The 20,893-nt window shown below is 41.0% G+C and overlaps 1 protein-coding gene across 2 annotated transcripts in view; it reads right to left on the bottom strand.

The window, feature by feature from the left end:
* The window catches only part of LOC128749466 (metabotropic glutamate receptor 7), a 95,268-nt gene that overhangs the window by 32,301 nt on the left and 42,074 nt on the right, over window positions 1–20,893 (bottom strand). For both annotated transcript variants that reach the window (XM_053849103.1, XM_053849104.1), the window contains exons 3-6: window positions 8,731–8,866; window positions 6,648–6,802; window positions 4,094–4,231; window positions 1,135–1,335 (exon numbers count right to left, since the gene is read on the bottom strand). In XM_053849103.1, the coding sequence (XP_053705078.1) occupies window positions 1,135–1,335; window positions 4,094–4,231; window positions 6,648–6,802; window positions 8,731–8,866 (630 nt within the window). The remainder of the gene's footprint in view (window positions 1–1,134; window positions 1,336–4,093; window positions 4,232–6,647; window positions 6,803–8,730; window positions 8,867–20,893) is intronic.

Here is a 20,893-nt window from a genome sequence, read left to right on the forward strand (position 1 = left end):
CCATCCTCCTGCTAAAATCACAATCATAATAGAGGATCTTTTGTGAAAAATGCACCACACACACACACACACACACACATATATATATATATATATATATATATACACATTATTAAATTATAGAAATTAATGTGTTTATTTTATTTATTCTTTATTTATGTAAATAAACAAATACAACTAAACTAAAAAATAAAATGAAATAATACAATTTTAAAAAGTGAGTAAAAATTGAAAATTATATATATTGAATTAATTTTATATATGTAATTTTTTTCCCCTTATTACTGTTTTAAAAATTCTTACCATTAAATTTATATATATATATATATATATATATATATATATATATATATATATATATATATATATATATATATATATATATATATATATTCCTCATTTTTACTTTTAATTTCTTCTTCTTCTTCTTTTTATTTATCTAACCTAATCTAATGTAATGTAATGTAATCTAATCTCCGATTATTAATTTTTGGAGAACACATATATCACTGATGCTGACATTATATTTCATCATAGAGAGAGATTTGCGTGACATCCCATCAAAAAGTACTGAGTAGGGAGCTAAAACGCTCACGTTCATCCTGCTTCCGCACGTCGGTGATTAAAGACACGAATATTGAACACGCTCATGTGACGGATGCTCATAGATGATGTGATGCAACTCAACCGTAGAAATGGAAGTCCATCTCTATACGTGTGCGCGGCTAGACTGTCGGCAAATCCAGTCACATCTGACGCGTAACTGGAATCCAAGTTGTGACGTGGCGCACAGATCTCATCTACAAGACAGAGCTTGCAGATACATTAGAAATGAATGAGTCTTTACGTTTGTCAGTGTCTGGCTCCGAATTCATCGGGGGAAACTCACGGAGAAAACGGTCAGTACATTGACTCACAGATTTATGAGTTCATCACTAAATAATTAAGATGAGACAGCTGCATTCCGAGTCGATTGAATATTCACGCGACGTGATGCGTACGACACAGAGCCGCCTTTCAATGCACATGTGCTCAGGGACTCAGTAATCAGGTCACACATCGCTCACCAGCTAGTTAGCAACGCTCGAGGAACGAAGACGGTTAGCACATGACAATGACTTAGCAGGAGCTCACCGTTGAAGCTGGTGTTGCGGATGTACTTCAGGAGGACCTTCCCCTCAGACGACTCCATCCGAGGACAAATGCCAGGTTGGTCGGGGCACAAGTCCCTCTGCATGTTGTGCAGCGCGTGGGCCATGGCGTACACTGCGTCGATCACAAACTGCACCTTCCCTTCCTGCTCGTACTTGGAGTCGCTCCCAATGCGCTCTTGGCCTGGGGGACAAAATAAACCCAATCAAGTCTTTTCAGCAGCCTGTACTCTCCAGATTCATTTGAAGTTTCACCAGTCCTTGTTTTAGCTTAGACCTAGCCAGCAGTGAAATGTGAAGCTCTTAAAAAGTAATGAGCTACAAAGAAAGAATCTCGTCCCAGCGGTGATAAAGAATGTGGTGGACTTGACTCCCATCCTCTTCAAATGTTCTTTTCCCATCACCCTTCCACTGCACTGCTGCTGGAAAGGTCTGGCCTCCTGCTGCTCGTACACGGCTTGAATATATAATGCATGTGTCACCTCTGTCAGAATTTCCTGTGTAAAATCTATGCACAAACCCAGCTCCAGGAAAAGTGGCAATCACTGAATTATAACAAGTATCATTATAATCATCATTATTACACTCCCCGCTGCAATATTCTAATGTTCTCTCGCATCAAGATGAAAATAATTGTCGAAAAATACTGACTTTTCTGGGAAGCATTCACCTGCAGATGCCAACAGATTACAAGTTTGAAGAAGACTTTCATAAACTGAGCGAGGTCAAAGCAATCGGCGCTGACATTTCGGCCCGCTGCTCAGGACTTAACATACATTTCACCACCCACGTAACCTTTTTTTTTTTTTTTTTTTACGCTGAACACACACTGTCTGAATATAAAAGCCTCCTGTTGGTATTCAGCATTCACAGATGGGGTTTTGTTTCCATTACATCCAGAGCTGCTGTGGAGGCTCTAGCTCGCGTTCCGTCTTTTTAAATAACCTTATTGACAGTTAACTGTATATAGTAAGGTTTCATAATACTGTCAACGTAGCTGTAACTGTACCATACCATTGTCCTTAAAGGAGACAAACCGAAAAATAAAGCATTACATCATGAGACGGTTGCGTACAAAGGAAGCAAGGGATTTCAGTAGGAAGTAGACAAACATGGTGAAAGAGGACTGTCTAATCTGCACACAAGGACATGCAACGCTGAAGGAAATAGAAGGACACAAACACAAATTGCAACAAAGCAGAGTAGTACTGCAACACGACAAGAATTCCATTCATAAAAGAGAGAAGAACATTTTACGGGCCTTGTGTGTTTTAGTCTTGCAGAAGGTCAGTTAATGTCAGACCTGCCTGGGCTTTCACAGTGTGCTGTAACACATCCTCACCTCCATTCCGTTGGGAAAGTGGAATTTTGTGCCCGCCTTACACAACATATCCTGACGCTGTGGGAAGTGCGTCAGACAAAAGAACGATGAAGGCCGAGGTAAGGTACGCCATAGGTAACAACATGTAATTTGAAGTCCCTAACAGGGCCATGCGTTTCAGTCACAGAAGACCTTTTACCCCATTGAAATGCCCATTGAAAGGCTTAGCATAGGGCGCAAAAGTTCCACTTCACAGGCAATATACCGTATTTTCCGGACTATAGACACCAGAGTATTAGCCACAGCCACTAAAATTCAGAAGGGAAATAGATCTTGTTCATACATAAGTTGGCCTCTTTAAATGCATGACTTCTAAACTAGTTTTTGAAAACGGGGTCCAGCATTGAGATTGACTCATGAAACAAACTGGGCAATGTTCTGAACTTGAATCATGAACTCCTCACATCTTTTAAGGACAGTAAAGTGCTCAAAATGCGCTGTTTTCAACCACATGTCCCAAGTTCCTACACCACATCTTCTTCTCCAGCGTCTCATCTCCGGTCCTCCGGGAGATCGGCTGTGTTCACGCAGGTGAAAACAGGGCATTTTCAGGTAGGGTAAATAAAACGCCTGTGATTTCATCCGTGACAAGGCTCAACACTTTTGCTCTTTAGCCTGTAAAAACCCATACATTAACCATGGGGTTGTGTAAGCTGCAAGGTTCAGAAAGTTCAGAAGTAGCGGCTTGTCATCCGGATATTACAGTATTGCACTGAGTGCATGAGGACTGATCTGGTTTATCTTGTAAATCTATTATATATTTAACTAGACAAATGACTTCTGAACATATTTAAGATTTTTTTTCAGGGAATGTTGATGAAGAACGGATGACTGAACTTCAGGGGAGCCCGGGTTTGGCAGCGACTGCTGCCTCCAAGTTCAGTGCAACAACACATCGCTAAAATAAATCTCATTTGAGAACATTTCCTTACTTCAAGTCAATTCCACGGGGGATCAGCACATGCTTCCTTGAGGAATGAGGAAACGCCAGCCATTATAAAAGAGAAATCCGCTAGCAAACACTAATTTGTGTCACTGCCATCATCAATGCATAAACATGTGAGATTAATACATCACAGTACAGGCGTCACCCGCGACGATAATAAATGCGGTGCGATGCCTGTCAAAGCGTTGGCAGGCTACTTTTAGCTAGGTAAGTTACTGATCAGCGCTGATGGAAATCAAACAGTGGTGTCATTTTCATAGTAATTTCCAGCACAGTGAAGTGACAGAAAGCAGTGTTGAGCTGTCAAGGTGACTCGGTTGAAGGGGGGAAAAGAGCTACAGTCCATGAGCCGGAGCAGCAGTGGCTGTAGGATGACTGGAGGAGACGCAGGGTTCATTATTATTCTAATAATAAAGTGTGTCCTGCACCCACTGGGCAGAAACACCTGGTGCTAGACTCTCCGGCTGTGACATGAAGGGGTGACTATATCCCCAATAGTGCATCTGCAGCTTCTAATGAGAACAAAAAGGTCAAGCGCACATTAAATTGAAAACAAAAATTCTATTAGCGCAATCCAGACATGCGCTTCATTAGCAAATGTCAGACGTAGCGTACCTGTACATTTGCGACTGCCTTCCTCTCTCTTGGAGGAACTCAGCAGCCGACAGTCAAAGTTTTCCTCCCAAAACTCGGCGAACCACACGTTCCGGCGGTTGTTCTCCAGGGTGAGGGCTGTAAAGTATTCATCAAACCCTGCAAGAAGAGGAAGAAACAGAAGGACGGCTCAGTTCCGGACCAATTATCACACGGATCCAACCTACAGGAAATGGGAGGAAGCCCAGCCTAGCTGCCTAGTAGGTGTTAGCTGCGCCACAGCGAGACGCGCTTGATCAAATCTGACCACAGCCTTCACCAGATTTAATCAGTTATTCATCTAGGAAATTGTGTTGTTTAAAAAAAAGCAGGATGCATAATAAATAACAGAGGAATGGTGCCTCCGGCTGCACAGTCCTGAACAGGTTTCTTCACTGCAGCATCCAGCAGAGATGAATTAAAGCATGTGGTATTAACATAAGGCTATTTTCACCGGTGTGTGGATCCCTGTGTGAGGCATTAGTGGGGGGAGAGATAAGAGGGCAGCGAGAGAGAGAGAGAGAGAGAGAGCGCCTGCTTCAGATCGCCGGCTTCTGTTTGTGGAACACCAAGATGCACGCTGGAGCTCATGAACGCTAGCGTCTGCCTCTGACACTTCATTTTCCAGCCGCCGAGTTACTTTAATATTTGAAGTTTATTCTTCTCCGCTCGCCGTTATCCGGCCGCATCAGCTGAGTGGTGGAAAGCGGCGATAATTGCTAATCTGAGCTGAATGACTCAGCTGAGCTTCTCTTGAAAAAGACCATCAATGATGCATGCTTGATTAATAATATTCTTGTCTTCCCCAGAGAGCCCATTTGTCCTGGATAGACCCAGCCTCATTAGGGGAGGCTCCAGAAAAAAAAAAAAAAAAAAAAGGTCTAAATTTGCTAAATTAGGAGGGCGGTCCTGGGATAGATCTAATATTTGATTTCCATGGTAAAAGTCCATCATTTAAGGGAAGAGCGTAATCTCATTGGTAACACTTTATAATAAGAAACCTTCCAAGCAGCAGTTTGGAATCAAAAGATTGGAGCTTCAGATAAGAGCAGCAGCTTCTTAGACTGAGAATGAGCCACTTGACTTGGTTCATTCAAGTGGTGAGGATGTCAGCAGGTCAGTGTCAACACGCCGGCTACCTGTTGAGCATGAGTGACCAGTCACTTGTCTTGCTTTTCCCAGCTCCACTCCTTCCTCCACCTCCCAGACACTGACCCCTTCCCATGAATGGCACTGCTCCACTATCCGATTTTAAATAATGTAATTTCATTCTCAATGAAATCGGAACTTCAGTCATAATTCAGTGGTGGAAGACATCTTCGACTGGAAATGCGTTCACTCTTAAAGTCGGTCATGAGCATCAATATTCAGAGGTTTCAGCAAATCATGTACAAGCTTCCTTCAGGGGTTGCCACAGCCAGTCAGCGTCCTCCACCTGAACCTCCCATGAGCCTCCTCCATGGTGGAACACATCTCATATTTGTATTTGGCACCTCCATCTCTAACATTTTTGTACAGGTTAATGATTTTGATTTATTTATTATTTATTTATTTTTACCAACATTTTCAATTTCAGTCTTTTTTATATGAATTGTAATGTTTTTTTCACAGATTATTATTATTATTATTTCTATTACTTTAAGTATATTTTTGGATTTTAACAGTCTTCTTCATTGTTTTTCTGCCAAAAAAAGTCCTTTTTATCTCCAACGGATATACTGGCTCTGAAAGTCTCTTCCTCTTCCAACTCTGCATGAGCTATGTGGCTTCCTTAAAGCGCTGGTGGTTCGCGTGCGATGCAGTCTTCCATCGCATTAGAACGTCTCTCGATTCATCGTCTTGAACGCTGACTTGACTCTGAGTTCGCTTCAAATGTCTTGTACCTCAGCGGTGACTTCTCTCTGCAACACTATCTTGTTCTGGGTATTGGACTGGGATCAGACCTTTATTAATGGATGTGAAAGCAGTCTCAACCTTGTCACATCAATAATTCAAGACGGTGAACGTAAAACATTCAACGGCAGGTAGAAAAAAAAAATGGAAAAATACACTTTTGACAGCTAAGTTGGTTCATAAATATGGAGCCATCAAACATGGAAGAATTTGAAGTTTATCACACCTTAAAGATAAGTATTGTTAATCTAGTTCTTCTGTAAAAATAAATAAGTAAATAAATAAAAATAGTTTCTGAACTGAACATTCTCAGTTTTTTTTTTTTTGTAATTATTTTCCACCACAGTTTTAAAGAGAAAGGAGGCAGATTTGATGCCCCCAAAAATTGAATTTAACCACCTATAAAAAGGGCATCTTAAGTGCCTATAAAGCAGCGACAACCCTTGCAGCAATTAAAACAACAGGTTTAGATCCAGCCATGTGGCAAGAAGAGACTTCACATTTTTATGATTGACTCTGATCTGTAATTATGGAAACTGTCGGAGGCAAAAACAATGAACGCCAACATGCGGGAGTGAAAAACAATGAAAGCTCATGCAGTGCAGCATGTGATTTGATGTGATGTGTGCACCAGTGTGCGTACCTTTAATGGAGGAGCGTTTGGGCAAAATGGTGACTGCTCCGACTGCTACATCCTCCAGTTGGTGGATGGGGCTGTTCTTGGCCCCCCAGCTGTCAGATCCAATCCACAGGAAATGGCCCACCTGGTTGGCCCTCTTTGTGGCATTGAGCACCCCCCTACAAGGATATTACTGTTAGAGTTCAGAGAGTGGGTTCCAATATCTATTAAATAACACATAAAAGCACGGGTAGAAATATTACTGTGGTGTCAAGCAGAGTTTGTCATGTAGACTCACTTGGTTGCGGCAAAGACTCATCACACCACACGAAAGATTAGTGAAATGTTCAACATGAATATATGGTTTTGAATCATACATTATATAACGGAATATAAATTATTCTTCCCCTTATCATTTCCATGATGACAATGAACTTATTATTAAACACGTCATACAAGCTTGCTCGTCTCAGTCATAACATTGTCTAAGTATCCTTCCTCATAAATGTTTAACTATAGGTTCTAAAAGAAGCATTTTAAAAGTTTTTTTGTCCATTTCTACTTTTCTGAAGTCTGCATGGTTGAGAAATTCACAGCCGCATACGTCCCTGTTAGTAAAAAAATGTAAGTGGTGGTGTTTGGTTGATCCCACAGTCTTCATTTTTCAAACGTAATTCGTTTTCTCATCAATCTTTTGCACGGTCCTCCATAAATTAAAGCAACTGGACTCATTCTTCTGTTTTTCTGGCAATTGAGCAGAGCAATGTTTTTATTGAGTCCAAGCTGGAGTGAGCAGCCTGGTGGTCTCACTGTTATTGACAGTCGCAGCATGGTTTTGAGTGACACAACACTCCCAGACCTCAGATAAAATTGTTTTCCAACACATTTCCACTGACACTGACCGGTCAGGTAGAGATGACTTTCCTCAGTTAAAGCCTTTTGACATGGGACAAATCGTAAACAAGGGGTTACGGAACTGTTCAGGGGCTGCTGAAGACCTACGTTGAGAAAGAGTTTTTCCGAAGTAGTTGTTCGAACTGAGTACCAATGAAGTGGAATATAAGCAGGTATATTCAGCACAGACTGTAATGATGAACACGTGGTTTGACTGGATGATCACAAACTAAAAGGTCTGTCTGACAGACAGATGCTGGGCTTCCTGCTGCAGCACCACTTCATCCCTGTATTTGGAGTGTGATCCACCACCCCCAGACTATTGGTATGAAATGTGACTCGAGGACAGCTGATATTTATGCATTAAAAAACACACTCGCTCTAATAAAGCGTTCAATAAAGCCAGGTTTTTCCAGCAGCTGGATTCACATTTCAGATCCAATCTTCTGCACTTCCATGGTACACCTTAGACTATTGGTGTGATATTTGTTCGATTATTAACCAGATTGAGGGTGAACTTTTGTCAAGTACTGGGAAATAAAATCAGAGGTGATCTAACATTGGTCACAGCAGCCTAGCTGAGCCCAGATATTATTACAAAAGGAATATTTATACCGTATTATATAGTAGGGATTACTATCAATCTAACTCAGCTTCTCACATTAATATCAGCGTTAAAATGATCTGCCTGTTTCACCTCTGCATTTGAATGGAAAATCCAATATTTATGAAGGCGGAACTGAGCAGTCATTTGACCTCGGCGTATTAAATATATATGCTCACCCGCTCCCCCCGTTGGAACAAATATTTTCGCAGTTTATCTGAGCGATAAAATGCTATTTTCATTTATCAGATGTCGACAGGATTCCCTGTCTCTTCATCTTTCCACATCAAGATCTGAATTCTTCACCCTGATTTTGCAGGTAGTAAATATTTGATGTTGTGTTTCTTTACATAAACATTTCCCAGGGGGCACTGTATACGAAACAATATCAGTGTTGCTTGTTGTGATCTCTATTCCCGCTGCTGCTCCGAGGCACACTCCTGTTTGTGTTGTCAGAGGCGTGTTTGAGGAGCAGCTTCCCCACGTGCACCAGCTCTGCCTCCAGCTGTTCTTCTGGAACCGCTTCTCACAGATCCTACACCTAAACATGGCAAGTCATCACCATGCCTGAATGACATGGATGAAGCCGGCATGCGACGCGGGGCTCACCGGATGTCTTCCTCGCTGGCGAAGATGATGACTGCCCTGGAGTGCTGGGTTTCCAGGAGCTGTTGAATGGCTTTGTCGTAATCCTCCAGCTTTGGGTTGTGAGGGATTTTCAAAGACTGGGCGATGCAGATTCCACCTTTATGGGGAACAGAGAGCAGAAAATGATAAGGCCTCTGGGACGACTCCTGTCACGCACGCAGATGTATAGGCGAAACCCGCGCTCACAACAACAGCTTCGTTTCTACATACAAACAACATGGATTCCACGGTGCTTTTTACAGCCTCCACATTTACATTTTGGCAATGATCCGCGTGGCCACCAGCAATTTTGCAACCGCACCATCACCAGGATTATCTCAGAGCGAGGAGACTCCAGGGACGCCTCACAGTCTGTCAAGCTAAACATTTAATATTAAAGATTTGGCCGTGCAATTGCCTTTTCATCAGACGGTGAGAGCAATGAGATCACTGTGACCCAGAACAAACAATCACAGTATTAATACTGACAATAAATCACTGGCAGACAGGTCACCTTTAATGAGATTTTAACTGATTGCTTCCATGTGATGCTAAAGATTCCAAGGCGCATGGCAGTGCATATTATCACCATTGGCATTTAGCTGTTGCCTTAATCCCACTTCATTTATTTTATCCACCTTTATTAGAAGGTTAAAGACAGACTATGGAGTTCAACACTGCTGCTGAAATAGAGTCGTATTTATGGCGTGGTGGGGTGTGCCACAAGGCTCAGTGCTGAGACCAAGATTGTTTAGATATTAATGGTGTCTGAACAAATGAACTGGGAGCACATTTTTAAAAAGAACGTTTACCATATCATTGAGAACAAACAGGAATGACAGACAAGTATGTATTATGAGCAAGTGCTGCTCATGACTGAGGCGGTGAGAAGCTTCATCTTCTTCCATGGAAAAATGCTTCCAGAAGAACAAAGAAGGTGATTTACAGAGCACATGAAATTGCCTGAGCTTGTGGAGAGCAGTGTTGGGGAAGCTACATGTTGCTCAGCCTGGCAGTAGTGTGAGCATTTGTAAAACATACAGTGACAAAACGCTGCTTTAGGGACTACAAACAGCCATGCGGTCGGGCCTGCCTGCCTGTGATGAACTGCAGTGTCATCAATGGCACACAATGATGGTCACAATATTCTTCATTACATGAGCCAAAAATGTAGTCTGGACATTGAGCATTGCAACTACAAAGAGAAAGCTACAGGAAGTGGTCGTAGAGCTGTGTAGTTCAACTACAACACTGATGGCAAGACACATAGTTGAGGTCAGAAATAGACTTCTATATAGTTTAATCTAACCTCTGATGAAGAGGAGCAGAGAAGAAGAAGAAGCTTCTTCCAAACACATGTGAAAGGAGTCGTAAAAGAGGGACATGCAAAGCCTTACATACAGAAACAACACTGTTAGGCTTATGTATGTCAACAGACTGAAATATTCATCCTAACTCAGCTCCACTAAAGCTGCATTTCTGATGATCTGCCATCCATGACTGACATTTTCTTGTGCAGCAGACAAAAACAAGATTTACAAGTGAGTAATTATCCAAATAATCAGAAGTATCTTTTGGATTTAAAGGACTAAAATGCATGAGAGTAGATGAGTGTAATGCGACAAGACAAAACAAGGCCAGATGATTGTTTAAACTTTAATTTACTCCAAGGTTGAAGCTGAATTTGATGAAGTCTGAATTTGAATATTCAGCCAGGACAGAGAAATAATGAGTGTTTTCCGTTTCAAAACATGCTCACTTGAAGACCGCGCCGCAGCTGCCTACCTCTCACACCCTTCCTGGAAACATGCTTATAGTTGTCATGACTAAACTAAATATTTGTTTTTCACTCAATCATTTCCAGCTCAACATCAAATCCATCAGCATGACTCAACAGGTAATAAGATCCCTCATGGCAGAACGAGTGTTTGTCCCCAAAACCAATTAAACTTTCTCAAAGTGAAGCAGTCTAACAGCCTATCGACAAAACTTTTAGTTTGAACAGACAGAGAAATGGAAGGAATCTCCTAATTGCGAGTCTCCTCAGGCTCATTACTTTGATATAAACAGCTTTTATCTGGCAGATCACGTGTCTCCAGTCACAGCCGCAAAGTAACAAAATGACAACTGCTCAACTGCCTCTTTAAATATGGCTTCTTCTTCAGCCAGCCAGGACGGAGGGAGGAACATTTGTTATGTTCCAAAGGACCGTTGGGATGGTTGAATTTATCCCTCTTAAGTGGACGTACAAATGGAGCCAATGGCCTGGCTGCAGTTGGTGTCCTGCGAAGCTGAGAAATGCTCTGTATGTTTTGTGTGCGAGAAGCTGAGGGATGTCACCAAAGCTCTCTTTCAGCGCGGTTTATTTTACACGGCAGTTTGCAGATTCTGCTCAGAAAACGCTGTAGCGCTTTAGAATACAGCCCCATTTCCAACTGTCGCTTATTTAGAGACGCATGTAAACAAGTCACAAGGAATATTTTATCGGTGCCTCAGAGTTTGGCAAATAATTTTTTTTTTCACCTACAGACATTGCAGTGCGAACTAAATGGCAAAATTGCTATTTTAATATATTTAATTTACCAATTCCATACACGGTTTTCTGATCAGGGATCTGGTTCTATTATGAGACATGAATACATTTGTTCATCCTTTATTGGTGGATTCAGATCTGTCCTCCTACAAAGTTGACCGTTTGTCCATCTCTCTGTCTCTCCCTCAATTTGTCTTTCAGTTCATTCGTGCATCTGTTCATTCATTTGTCCTTCCACTCATCTCACCGTCAAGCGCAGACTTGCAAGCGACAATCCGTCCTGTTCATTCATCCATCAGACAGATCTTTCCTTCGTCCATCAAACACCTCCCTTCATTTCCCTCCCTTTGTCCGTCCCTCTGTTCATCCGTCTGCCACCTCTATTTGTCTGATCCGTCGCAGACAGCCTTTGAAGAAGAGGGGACCATCCATCCGTCCATTCCACTGTTAGTTTGTCAGTTAAGCTGTTGCTTGTCCGTCCAGTATTTGTCCATCTGTTCTTTAGTTTGGCTCTGGTAAATCTCTCCACCAAAAAGAGGTGGCGAGCATCATAACAAACATGGACATGTGCAAATCAAATCGAATCGCCGGCCTTATTTGGCCCGCAGCCCTTGAGTTACCCAAAGGCAAGTCAATGGCGATAAAGTCTCTGAGATTCTTTACAACCTCATGCATTATTTGACTTTATCAGAAAGAAAAATGATCAAAGCACAATTGAAATTTGCATTGATTGACATCGACAGAGAAACCTTCCGACCCCGCGTGGAGAGTGATGATAGTCTGGCAGAGAGGGAGATACGGCAGAGGTCACTGCGGTCGATGACAGACCACAGGAGCCGGCGATGAAGATAAGAAGCATGATGAGTAGGTCAAATCATCAGAGAGAAGATGTGCCGCAGGTTTAAGACCGACCTAAAGGTTATAGACTGACGCTGGTGCAGCGGCGGCTAAATTATTGAACAGCTGAAGAAAACCTCATCTGTCACTCAGTCCAGAGGCCGGTCAGTCAGTAGAGACAGACGAGATGCACTCTCACTGGAGTGTTCTGTGGGCTGGACCGTCCTTCACCTGTCACTAGAAGACATTCTGTGGGCTTGAAGGAGTCCTTGACGAAAACAGTGGGTTCATAGAGAAGCTGTCTGTCTTGCTGGTGGTTTGAGACTGATAAATGTCAGGCTGTGAGAAGGAATTCTTTTTCCCTTTTAGGTCTACTACAGCGCACCCTTGAGCGTTGTCCAAGAACTATTATTACCAAGGGTTGTGCTCCTGTGGTGCACAACAGTGAGCTCGACATTTGTAGCAGCCTACATTTCACTTTTCTTCATTTTGAAAATAAATCAAACTGAATTGAAAAATTCCACTTCATTTTTTCAAACGCTAACAAAGCTTGATTTGCACCCTCTTAGTTTAGATTCTGAATTTGAAGAATCACATCACGGCAAAAAACGAATTAGAAAACGTAATTAACATATTTTGTTTTGAATGTCTGTTTTGTTCTGCAGTTAAAATGATGATGAATGTTGCAACACAGAAGTTGTTGAAGGAATGCTACACACACCGATATGATATAAGATAGATAAATCCATGACAATGACAATAAAAATAATTTGTATGGTTAATAAATATATAAGCATCATAAAGTCAAGGACAAAATTCTAGCTCAAAAAATGTAACTTTGTTAGCATAGGCTAACTTGCTAAACACAAACAACACAAGAGTCGTAAGTTATTATTTACAATCAGTCTTTGGTGGATTGGAAAATAAACAAAATTCACTTGTTTTTATCTCTCAAATAAAACAACAATGACTATGACGACTTAATTCTAAAATAACTGACGATTTAACCAAAATAAAGATGGATGCTGAGAGTACATTTTTGTATTCAATTCCAGTAGCACTACACATATAATTGCACTTATAATATTCAAAGAACTGGACTTGTCTGCAGAAAACTGCGCCACACGCTTGAGCATGGAAAAAACGCAGACCTCTGGAAAATAGAAAATTGCTCCAAATGGACAAAGCTATTCGCGCATGACTGTTTAATTACTACATGTTGGTCACAGACCTCCGACATTTCCCACACAACATTATCTTGTAATATTATCACAGTATTGTTACACACACGTGACGCACTCATGTTTCAAATCTTCTGCGCCTCACGTCCTCTCTCAAATTGTAATGTTTTTAGAAAAAAAAACAAAATCTGTCACACACGCTCCATGGCTGTGGATTCTAGCTGGTGTCACTATATTTTCTCATCGGCCGGAACAGCCCCTCTTTCTGATCTGGGACCTCCAACTGAGCAGATGAAGCACTGGGGTTCAGAGAATGTAGTCTGCAACACAGATGAATTTAGTAGTCTCCTCAACATGGCAACAGGCTTCTCAGTAGCTATACTTGATCTCTGAGATTGTGACAGTCACCTCTAAAATGCATTCCCCCCTCTTCCCCTTGTTTTCTCTCCCATTTTACAGCTAGCTAACAAAACATACTGCACAACTCTTTTTGTCTGCTCCGTCCCGGTGTAGTTGCAGCTCCCTCCCATCAAGACATCAATGCTGAAGGAAGTCAGGGTGGTTGGATTTATCGATCCTCATATGAGAGCCAATTTTCTGTCTGTGCTATGATGAATATTACAGTACGTCCATGACTTATTTACCCCACGGATGATTCAGAATTGCAGCTAGCTGTAGACACAAGCTGATCTGAGAACTGCGATGTGTTGTAACCGCATTTGTTTCTGAGGCCCATTTTATTTCACAAAAAAACGGTCATTCAAGGCAATGTCTAACTTTATCACAAGACATTGAAAATCATTGGGAGGAGCCTGCTACCATGAACAAGAGCTCGCTCACGCAAAGACAACTTGACAAATCACTGGAGGAGAAGGGGATCGAACCTGTGGCCTTTTAATTGCTAATTGAGCATCTATATCCTCTAGCACATTGTGTCCCAGTTGCAAGCAAAATTTGCTGACTCCTGCGTATCCTGTTGTCTTTGTGAAGTCACCAGTGTTTGCATCTAGCTATCAATTGATCTTCATTTGGTTAAACGTGTCAGTTAATCATTACGATAATAGAATAAATAGAGATAGAACAGGTTTAAAAAATAATGAATCACTTCCATAGTGTCACCAGTCTAAATATTAGAGAGATGGTTTTATTTTGGGGGAATTATCTTTATTATTTTGCAGTTTTTCAAATTTTAAACAATTTTCTGTATTTATTATTGTTATTATTATTATTATTGTTGTTGTTATTATTATTTTAATATGTCAGAAAGACACTTTTTAAATGAAATATATATATATATATTAGGCTTCAAATAGTTATTTCAATAATAATATTAATAATAATAATGCATACATACACTGAAATAGAAGTCACAAAAAAAAATTCTAAAATAAACAAAAAATAGATATGTTACATTTATGTTAAAAAAATAGTGACATTTCAGCATCTTCACACCTCATGAGGGCCCCATGGTCGCACTTTTCAGTGCCACAAAGCAACACGGAAAATCCTGATCATTTAAAACCCCTTCCTCCTCATTCACCTTCTTCGACCCAACCCTAATCTCAAACACACCTGCATGGTGGCGTTATAACCTCTGCCCCCGTTTTGATGAGAATATCGCTGTCATCTGGGTGATAGGGAAATTTATTGGGCCCCTGGAAGTTCCCCGCTTATCTCCCAGGGAAGCCATAGGTCACAGACTACATTAACTGCTTCAATTATTCATCCCAAATGTTCTCGGTTGGGAAAATGAAGTCCAATCCAGTCTGGGCATGTTTGCGCTTTTGCCTGCTGAAATACCTATAAAGTGCAGGCTCATAATAGATTCAACCTCCCGCCTCCTGCTTGTGATGCGCCTCCCGAAGTGTATGGAATTTATGCTTTGGATTATATGTATCACCTGGACAGTGAAAACACAAACAGCTGGGAACAGATCAAAATCAGCCGACGTGCATCTGGAGCACATACATTCATCTGCCTGTCCCTCCACTCCCTAGGGGTCAAACAGATGTACTGTGGTCTGTTTTACAGTATTTCAAATTTCAGATTCGCCTCCTATAGCTAAACATCGCCGCTCTAATCCTGGCAGACGGGAGTTTCTCCATGACTACGTTGATGAAATGTGCTGGCAGCTCGGTACAATCAATTCCGCAGTGATATTTGTGGGAGGTTTTTCTCAAATGTTCAGAGAAATACAAACAAGCTCCATCACTGCCAGATCCACCTGGAGCCAGAAACAAGGTGCGCCGCAAGAATGGAACAAAAGGACAAAGAGGAAGAAAGAGAAATAAACAATATCAATAAAGACTGTGCAGACTTTGGTCTCAGCGTGAGGTAATGGGCAGCCATATTGTATTAGTTGGAAAGATGGTTGTCCTTGAAGTGGCGAGGCACGAATCCCACTAATGCCCCTGACATTTCAGAGCTGCTGAACACAAGAGATGGCATGGATCTACGTGCAAAGATAGAGAGAGCCATTAGAGCGTGCCACTGGAACGTACAGCATTTCTGCCTGCACATGGCTCTGTATTTAACAGTTCAGTTTACCACATGTTCTTTAGTTTGAGTCCTTTACTCATGTTTAACAGCAACAATAGCAACCTAGATTTCAGTGGCACTTCCATCATATAACGCACTTAAATAAGCAGTTTAAAATCGCAGTATACTACCACCTATTTAAACACATTTGTAGAACGTAATTTCGCTTGTTTTTAAGGATTGGTTTCATTTTCCCTCCACATTTATCCAGTGTTCTTCTGTAATGATGAAATTTTTCGCTTGTGAGACTAATAAAGGATTTTGAATTTTTCTTTTTAACTTTCTGGAGCATCTGTTGTTTGATTTATGACTCAGCCGAACAGCTTTATAGACTGCAGGACATGCATTTGACCATTCAGAACACTGAAAGAGAGGCCTGTTTATCTAGGCCTCATAAGGACAGATAAGAAAGAAAAGTTTGATATTTTAACAGTTAGACGTTTCTGTTCTTATGTTAAACAGTAGCTGCTGTATCAAACATTTCTCTCACAAATTAATTGAAAATGAAATATACTTTCAATACAAATTTTCAGTACATAATAATGAAAAATAATTTTATGAAAAACAATTATGCTCCTATATTCCTTATATTCAATTATTATTTTTATGCATTTATGTATTTAAAAAAATGTCAACATATTTCTTTACTGCATTGATTCTTGTTTTTTAAACCCCAAATATTATTTATTATTTTGAGAATTGCACAGGCTGTCTTACTATATTTTGTATTAGTTGAGCAGTAGATGCACAACAAATTCAATACAAATTTTGACTTGAAACCAGCAAAATTATTAGACATCTGCCTTTATCACTACCCTCATTTCTACAGCTGGTGCAACCCAGTGATGTCATCAATAACATTATCAAAATAGATAATGAGGAAAAAGATGCACTGAAATGTCAGAACGAAAGAATAAAATTGGTTGTTACCTAACATGAAAGGAAGGCTGAAGAGAAATCAAAACACACGACCAAGATGACCTGAGTGAAAGCACTACATTTAAGCAGGTATTTATTCCTGTGCAGCGCAGCAGGTGAAGGGGTCCATCCAGGCTACATGTCATAAAACACTGGGCTCAGAGAAAACCAGACAGGGTGAATATATATCTAAAAACACTCAATTATTCATAACATCTTGCATGGCTAGAATATTATTTTCATGAGTCCAAGAACAATTTCCAGCAAAAAAAACGCTACAGTTAATGTAAATAAAAAAGTTAAAATATATACAATTTCAGGTCACTGACCTCTGCAATTTGTGTTATTAATTTGGATTTGGAGTCATAAAAAGCAACGTTTGGTTTATCCTTCAGTCCTGCTGGATGTGCTGACATGACGGATTTACGACAGCGATGAAATTCAGCCTCGTGAAACATTAAAAACTACACACCAGACCATTCTAATAACCTAAGCAAACATTATTGTGAATTATGAAAATTATATAAAGAAACCTTTTTGTCCAAATTGATGCAGGAAAATCCAGTAGCAAGTTGAAAATGCAGTAAACACATTGCATGTTGAGTCGTCACTTTATATTTTGGAGAATTTGAGGCCCTAAATTGGAACTGTGCTTTAGATGGAGCCAGCCATCACTAAAGTGAAGGCACTGCCTCCAGGTGGTCAGCAGGAGGCGAGACACACCCAGGAAGTGCCACTCCTGACATCGCCTTCGTCAAGTTTACAAAGTTGTCACGTTTGTAAATTTGTACTCGCATATTTGTTTAAAAATGACACTATATTTGCATTCTAAATTACCTTAGTGGTTTGTTAAACGCTGTTTTCATTTTTTCATGCTTAAATTTGTGATATTTTTGGTTGCAAAAATCGAACTGCTACCAAACAAGGTCATGTAAACTCTCACCTGCATAAAGGTTAAAGGCTTTGTTGTTCTGTGTGGCTTCGAAAACACAAACAAAACCTCAACTGAACTGCTTTATAGGGGGGAAATCAGATTCCTTTTGGATAGGTATCATGAAACAGTGTTGCAGGATTGATGAAACAGTGTTCTACTTTTCAGAGGCCACTAGCTGGTGCCGTTGGTGTAGAGATGTTGTGAGGAAGTCCAAATGTTTTACAGCTGACTAGTGCCATCTGAAAATCAGGACACCGTCTCAAGAAGCCTCATCACTGAACAACCACTGACAAAGCCAGCCACGACACAGTGCATTGTGGGAGCTGCAGTTTTCACAATCCCACGTTTTGCCTGGTTTTAAAGACCTCATTTACATTTCAGGAGCGTCTTTGTAGCCGCGGCAGTAAAGTCTGTTTCCACGGCCCGTTGAATATTTCAACACAAAGCACACTTGTTTCCTCTCATATTCACTTGTCATTTCAATCATCTCCAGTCAGCCCGCTGCAGAAGCGCAGCCTTCCCAGTCGCAAATGTACAGCTTTGCTATTACATAATTAATGTGTTTATTAAAGATAAGACGCCCTGGGTGACGGAAGCATTTCTTCGCTGGGAATTATTCTTGTTTGTGTGCGGATAACATATAGTTAAAATGACTGCGGCTCAAAACCATGAGTCGATGGCCACAATGCCCCCAGATTCTGGAGAATCAGTTGGACTTTGAAACCCGGCGGGGGTATACCGCACACGGAAACTTCAAAAAGAAGCCTTGCATCAGGATATTTGGTGGTGTGTTCCCACCCTCCCCACCCCCTCAGATGCACATTACATAGGGCAAACATCTTAGAGTTTTAACGAGCGATCACACTGGACATGGACGCACACAAATGAAATATTAATGCGTGCCGCAGTTCTGATCAGAGCCGGTGGGATATCATTAGACTCCATCCGTTTCAAGGTTTGAAAACTGCAGGAGACAGCGATCGGTCCTGAAAGTAGATTCGTAATGCAGCGAGGTCAAAGTGGAAATTCTGGATTTGTTGTGTGTGGCGGACTCAGACAGAAAAAAAAAACACATCAACAAACACCACATGCATTCATTTGCGCCTATAGAATGCACTGTTGTGGAGAGTAGGAATCAGTAGGTGTGTGTTGAATGTACACAGGCTCTCTGTGGTTTTGTGGTTGTTTGGAAAGGACGCTGCACATTTCTGCTTGAGGAGCTTTAGCAGCTCGGCCTGTAGCTGATGTTTTCCATCACTGGTTCTTCTTCCAAAACAAACCAGCCTTCCCACATATCAGGGAAGTTCAGGAGACGACAGGGTCAAGCATTTCTAACCAGAAAGTTGTGCAATAGACGCTGCAGTTTACGCCATAGTGCGAGACTTACATATGCGAAAGGTCGGTGTGTCTGTGCTGAATGGAAACACACACAAACATGACGTTGTTCAGCAGATGCTCACTATGAAGAACAACTGAAAGGAGCACTGTAAAGTTTCAAATGGGAAGTCGGTTTGATCATATATTACTCAAATGAATCAATGTTGTTTGACATCATTTGGTGTGTCCCAAAGGGTGCAATTAAAGAACCTGAAAAATAAATAAATAAAATAATCTACCGTTTTTTAAAAACTGTTTTCATTGCTGCTGCTATGTTGAGACAAATAGGGAAATCGTGGTCCCAGAGGAGCATGTGATCAGGACATTATTTGCTGGTGCTGGAATTTCTCTTGGGAATGAAACCACTACTAATGACTGTAATGTCTCTTATCTGATCTTATTTTAGGGTAAATGCTTCAAATTATTTTGGTTTAATAACAAACATATTAGTTGACTAAATATATTTCCCCCACTAACTCTTGTTTGTTTTCAGCTTAAAAAATGTGGCTGAGAGATGAGCTATTTTCCCAAACTCTACATTGTTTGTTGGTAGTTTTCGCCGGAATAAAAAGTCCTCCACACAGATGGCAACAGTTTCAGTTTCCTGGCTCATGTGGAGCTCTTTCTAAAGCTATTCCTGCGAAAAACTGAACCTTGTTTGCATGGAAAATGTTCGCTTATTTGGAGCAACACATCTACTCAATGGCTTCAGCTATATACTTGCTTGCAACTACGGGGCCATTATGAAAGCAGGCCCACACTAAAGCAACCCCATTGCTTCAGACACACATTCGGAGCTCCACCTTCCCAAAAGTATTCCAATATTCAATTCACCATTGACCTTTCCCCTCTGAGACATTAAATGAAAAATGATATTGTGAAGCTGAAAGTCCAATGTATGCAGAACAGCACAGGCTATTTTGGACACAAGGGGTTTTGATCACAATATGGGCTTAGGAAAACTTATTTTCAACAAACTTTTTATACCCTCCACTGCAGGATTATTTGCAGGAGAATCCTTTAAGTAATTACCAGTGGGTTGGCTCCAACACAAAATGCCCCACAGCACTTTAAAGCCAACCTCCGACGTTTCATCGGTCGGCAGAAACAACTGGATGGAAAAACAAAGCTGCAATAACGTGGGACCAGTGAACGTCTCGGATTTAGCGGCTGATTCACATCTGCTTCTATATGCATCACTCGATGCTGTTGTGTCGAATTTCCTCCCCGACTGAAGCAGCATCAGCGTGCAAATGTAAATTCCACTAGTTAAGTGCTTTCCTGGCTCTTTACTCTAACCTCTTTAAAACCTATATAAACAACTATTTAGCCTGAAAAGGATCATTGCCACTTGAAACAATTACCATTAATGTAAGATAACACAGGCCCACAAACGAGACTAATTCCAATGGCTTGTTAAGAGAAGATTCACAGCTTTCCGCTGCTCCTTGGTCGAGTTGTGAAGAGAAACATGTGGGGGCGTCACCGAAAAGAAGGCAGCCGTGATTTCTAATGACACAGAATGTCTTTAAAAGCAGCTTTGTTCTGGCGCCGAGTCCACAGATGAATGAACTGACCGACTTCTAAGCTGTCTGCCCATCATTGACATCTTCAGAGCCCGCCACTTTTACCAGCATGAAAGTCAGAGATGGTGAAGACAAAGTACAAACTAAATCTCTTAACTCACAGGGAATAAAATTGTAGGGGGACTTTCCCTCCGACCATAAAGGAGACTTCATCACACTGTATATATATATGTGTGTATATACAAGGGTTTCAACAGTTGCAGTACATTATGGGACTGCTGTTCATTATTATTATGTCTAG

Source organism: Synchiropus splendidus, chromosome 18, assembly GCF_027744825.2.
Source record: "Synchiropus splendidus isolate RoL2022-P1 chromosome 18, RoL_Sspl_1.0, whole genome shotgun sequence".
Classification (NCBI taxonomy): domain Eukaryota; kingdom Metazoa; phylum Chordata; class Actinopteri; order Syngnathiformes; family Callionymidae; genus Synchiropus; species Synchiropus splendidus.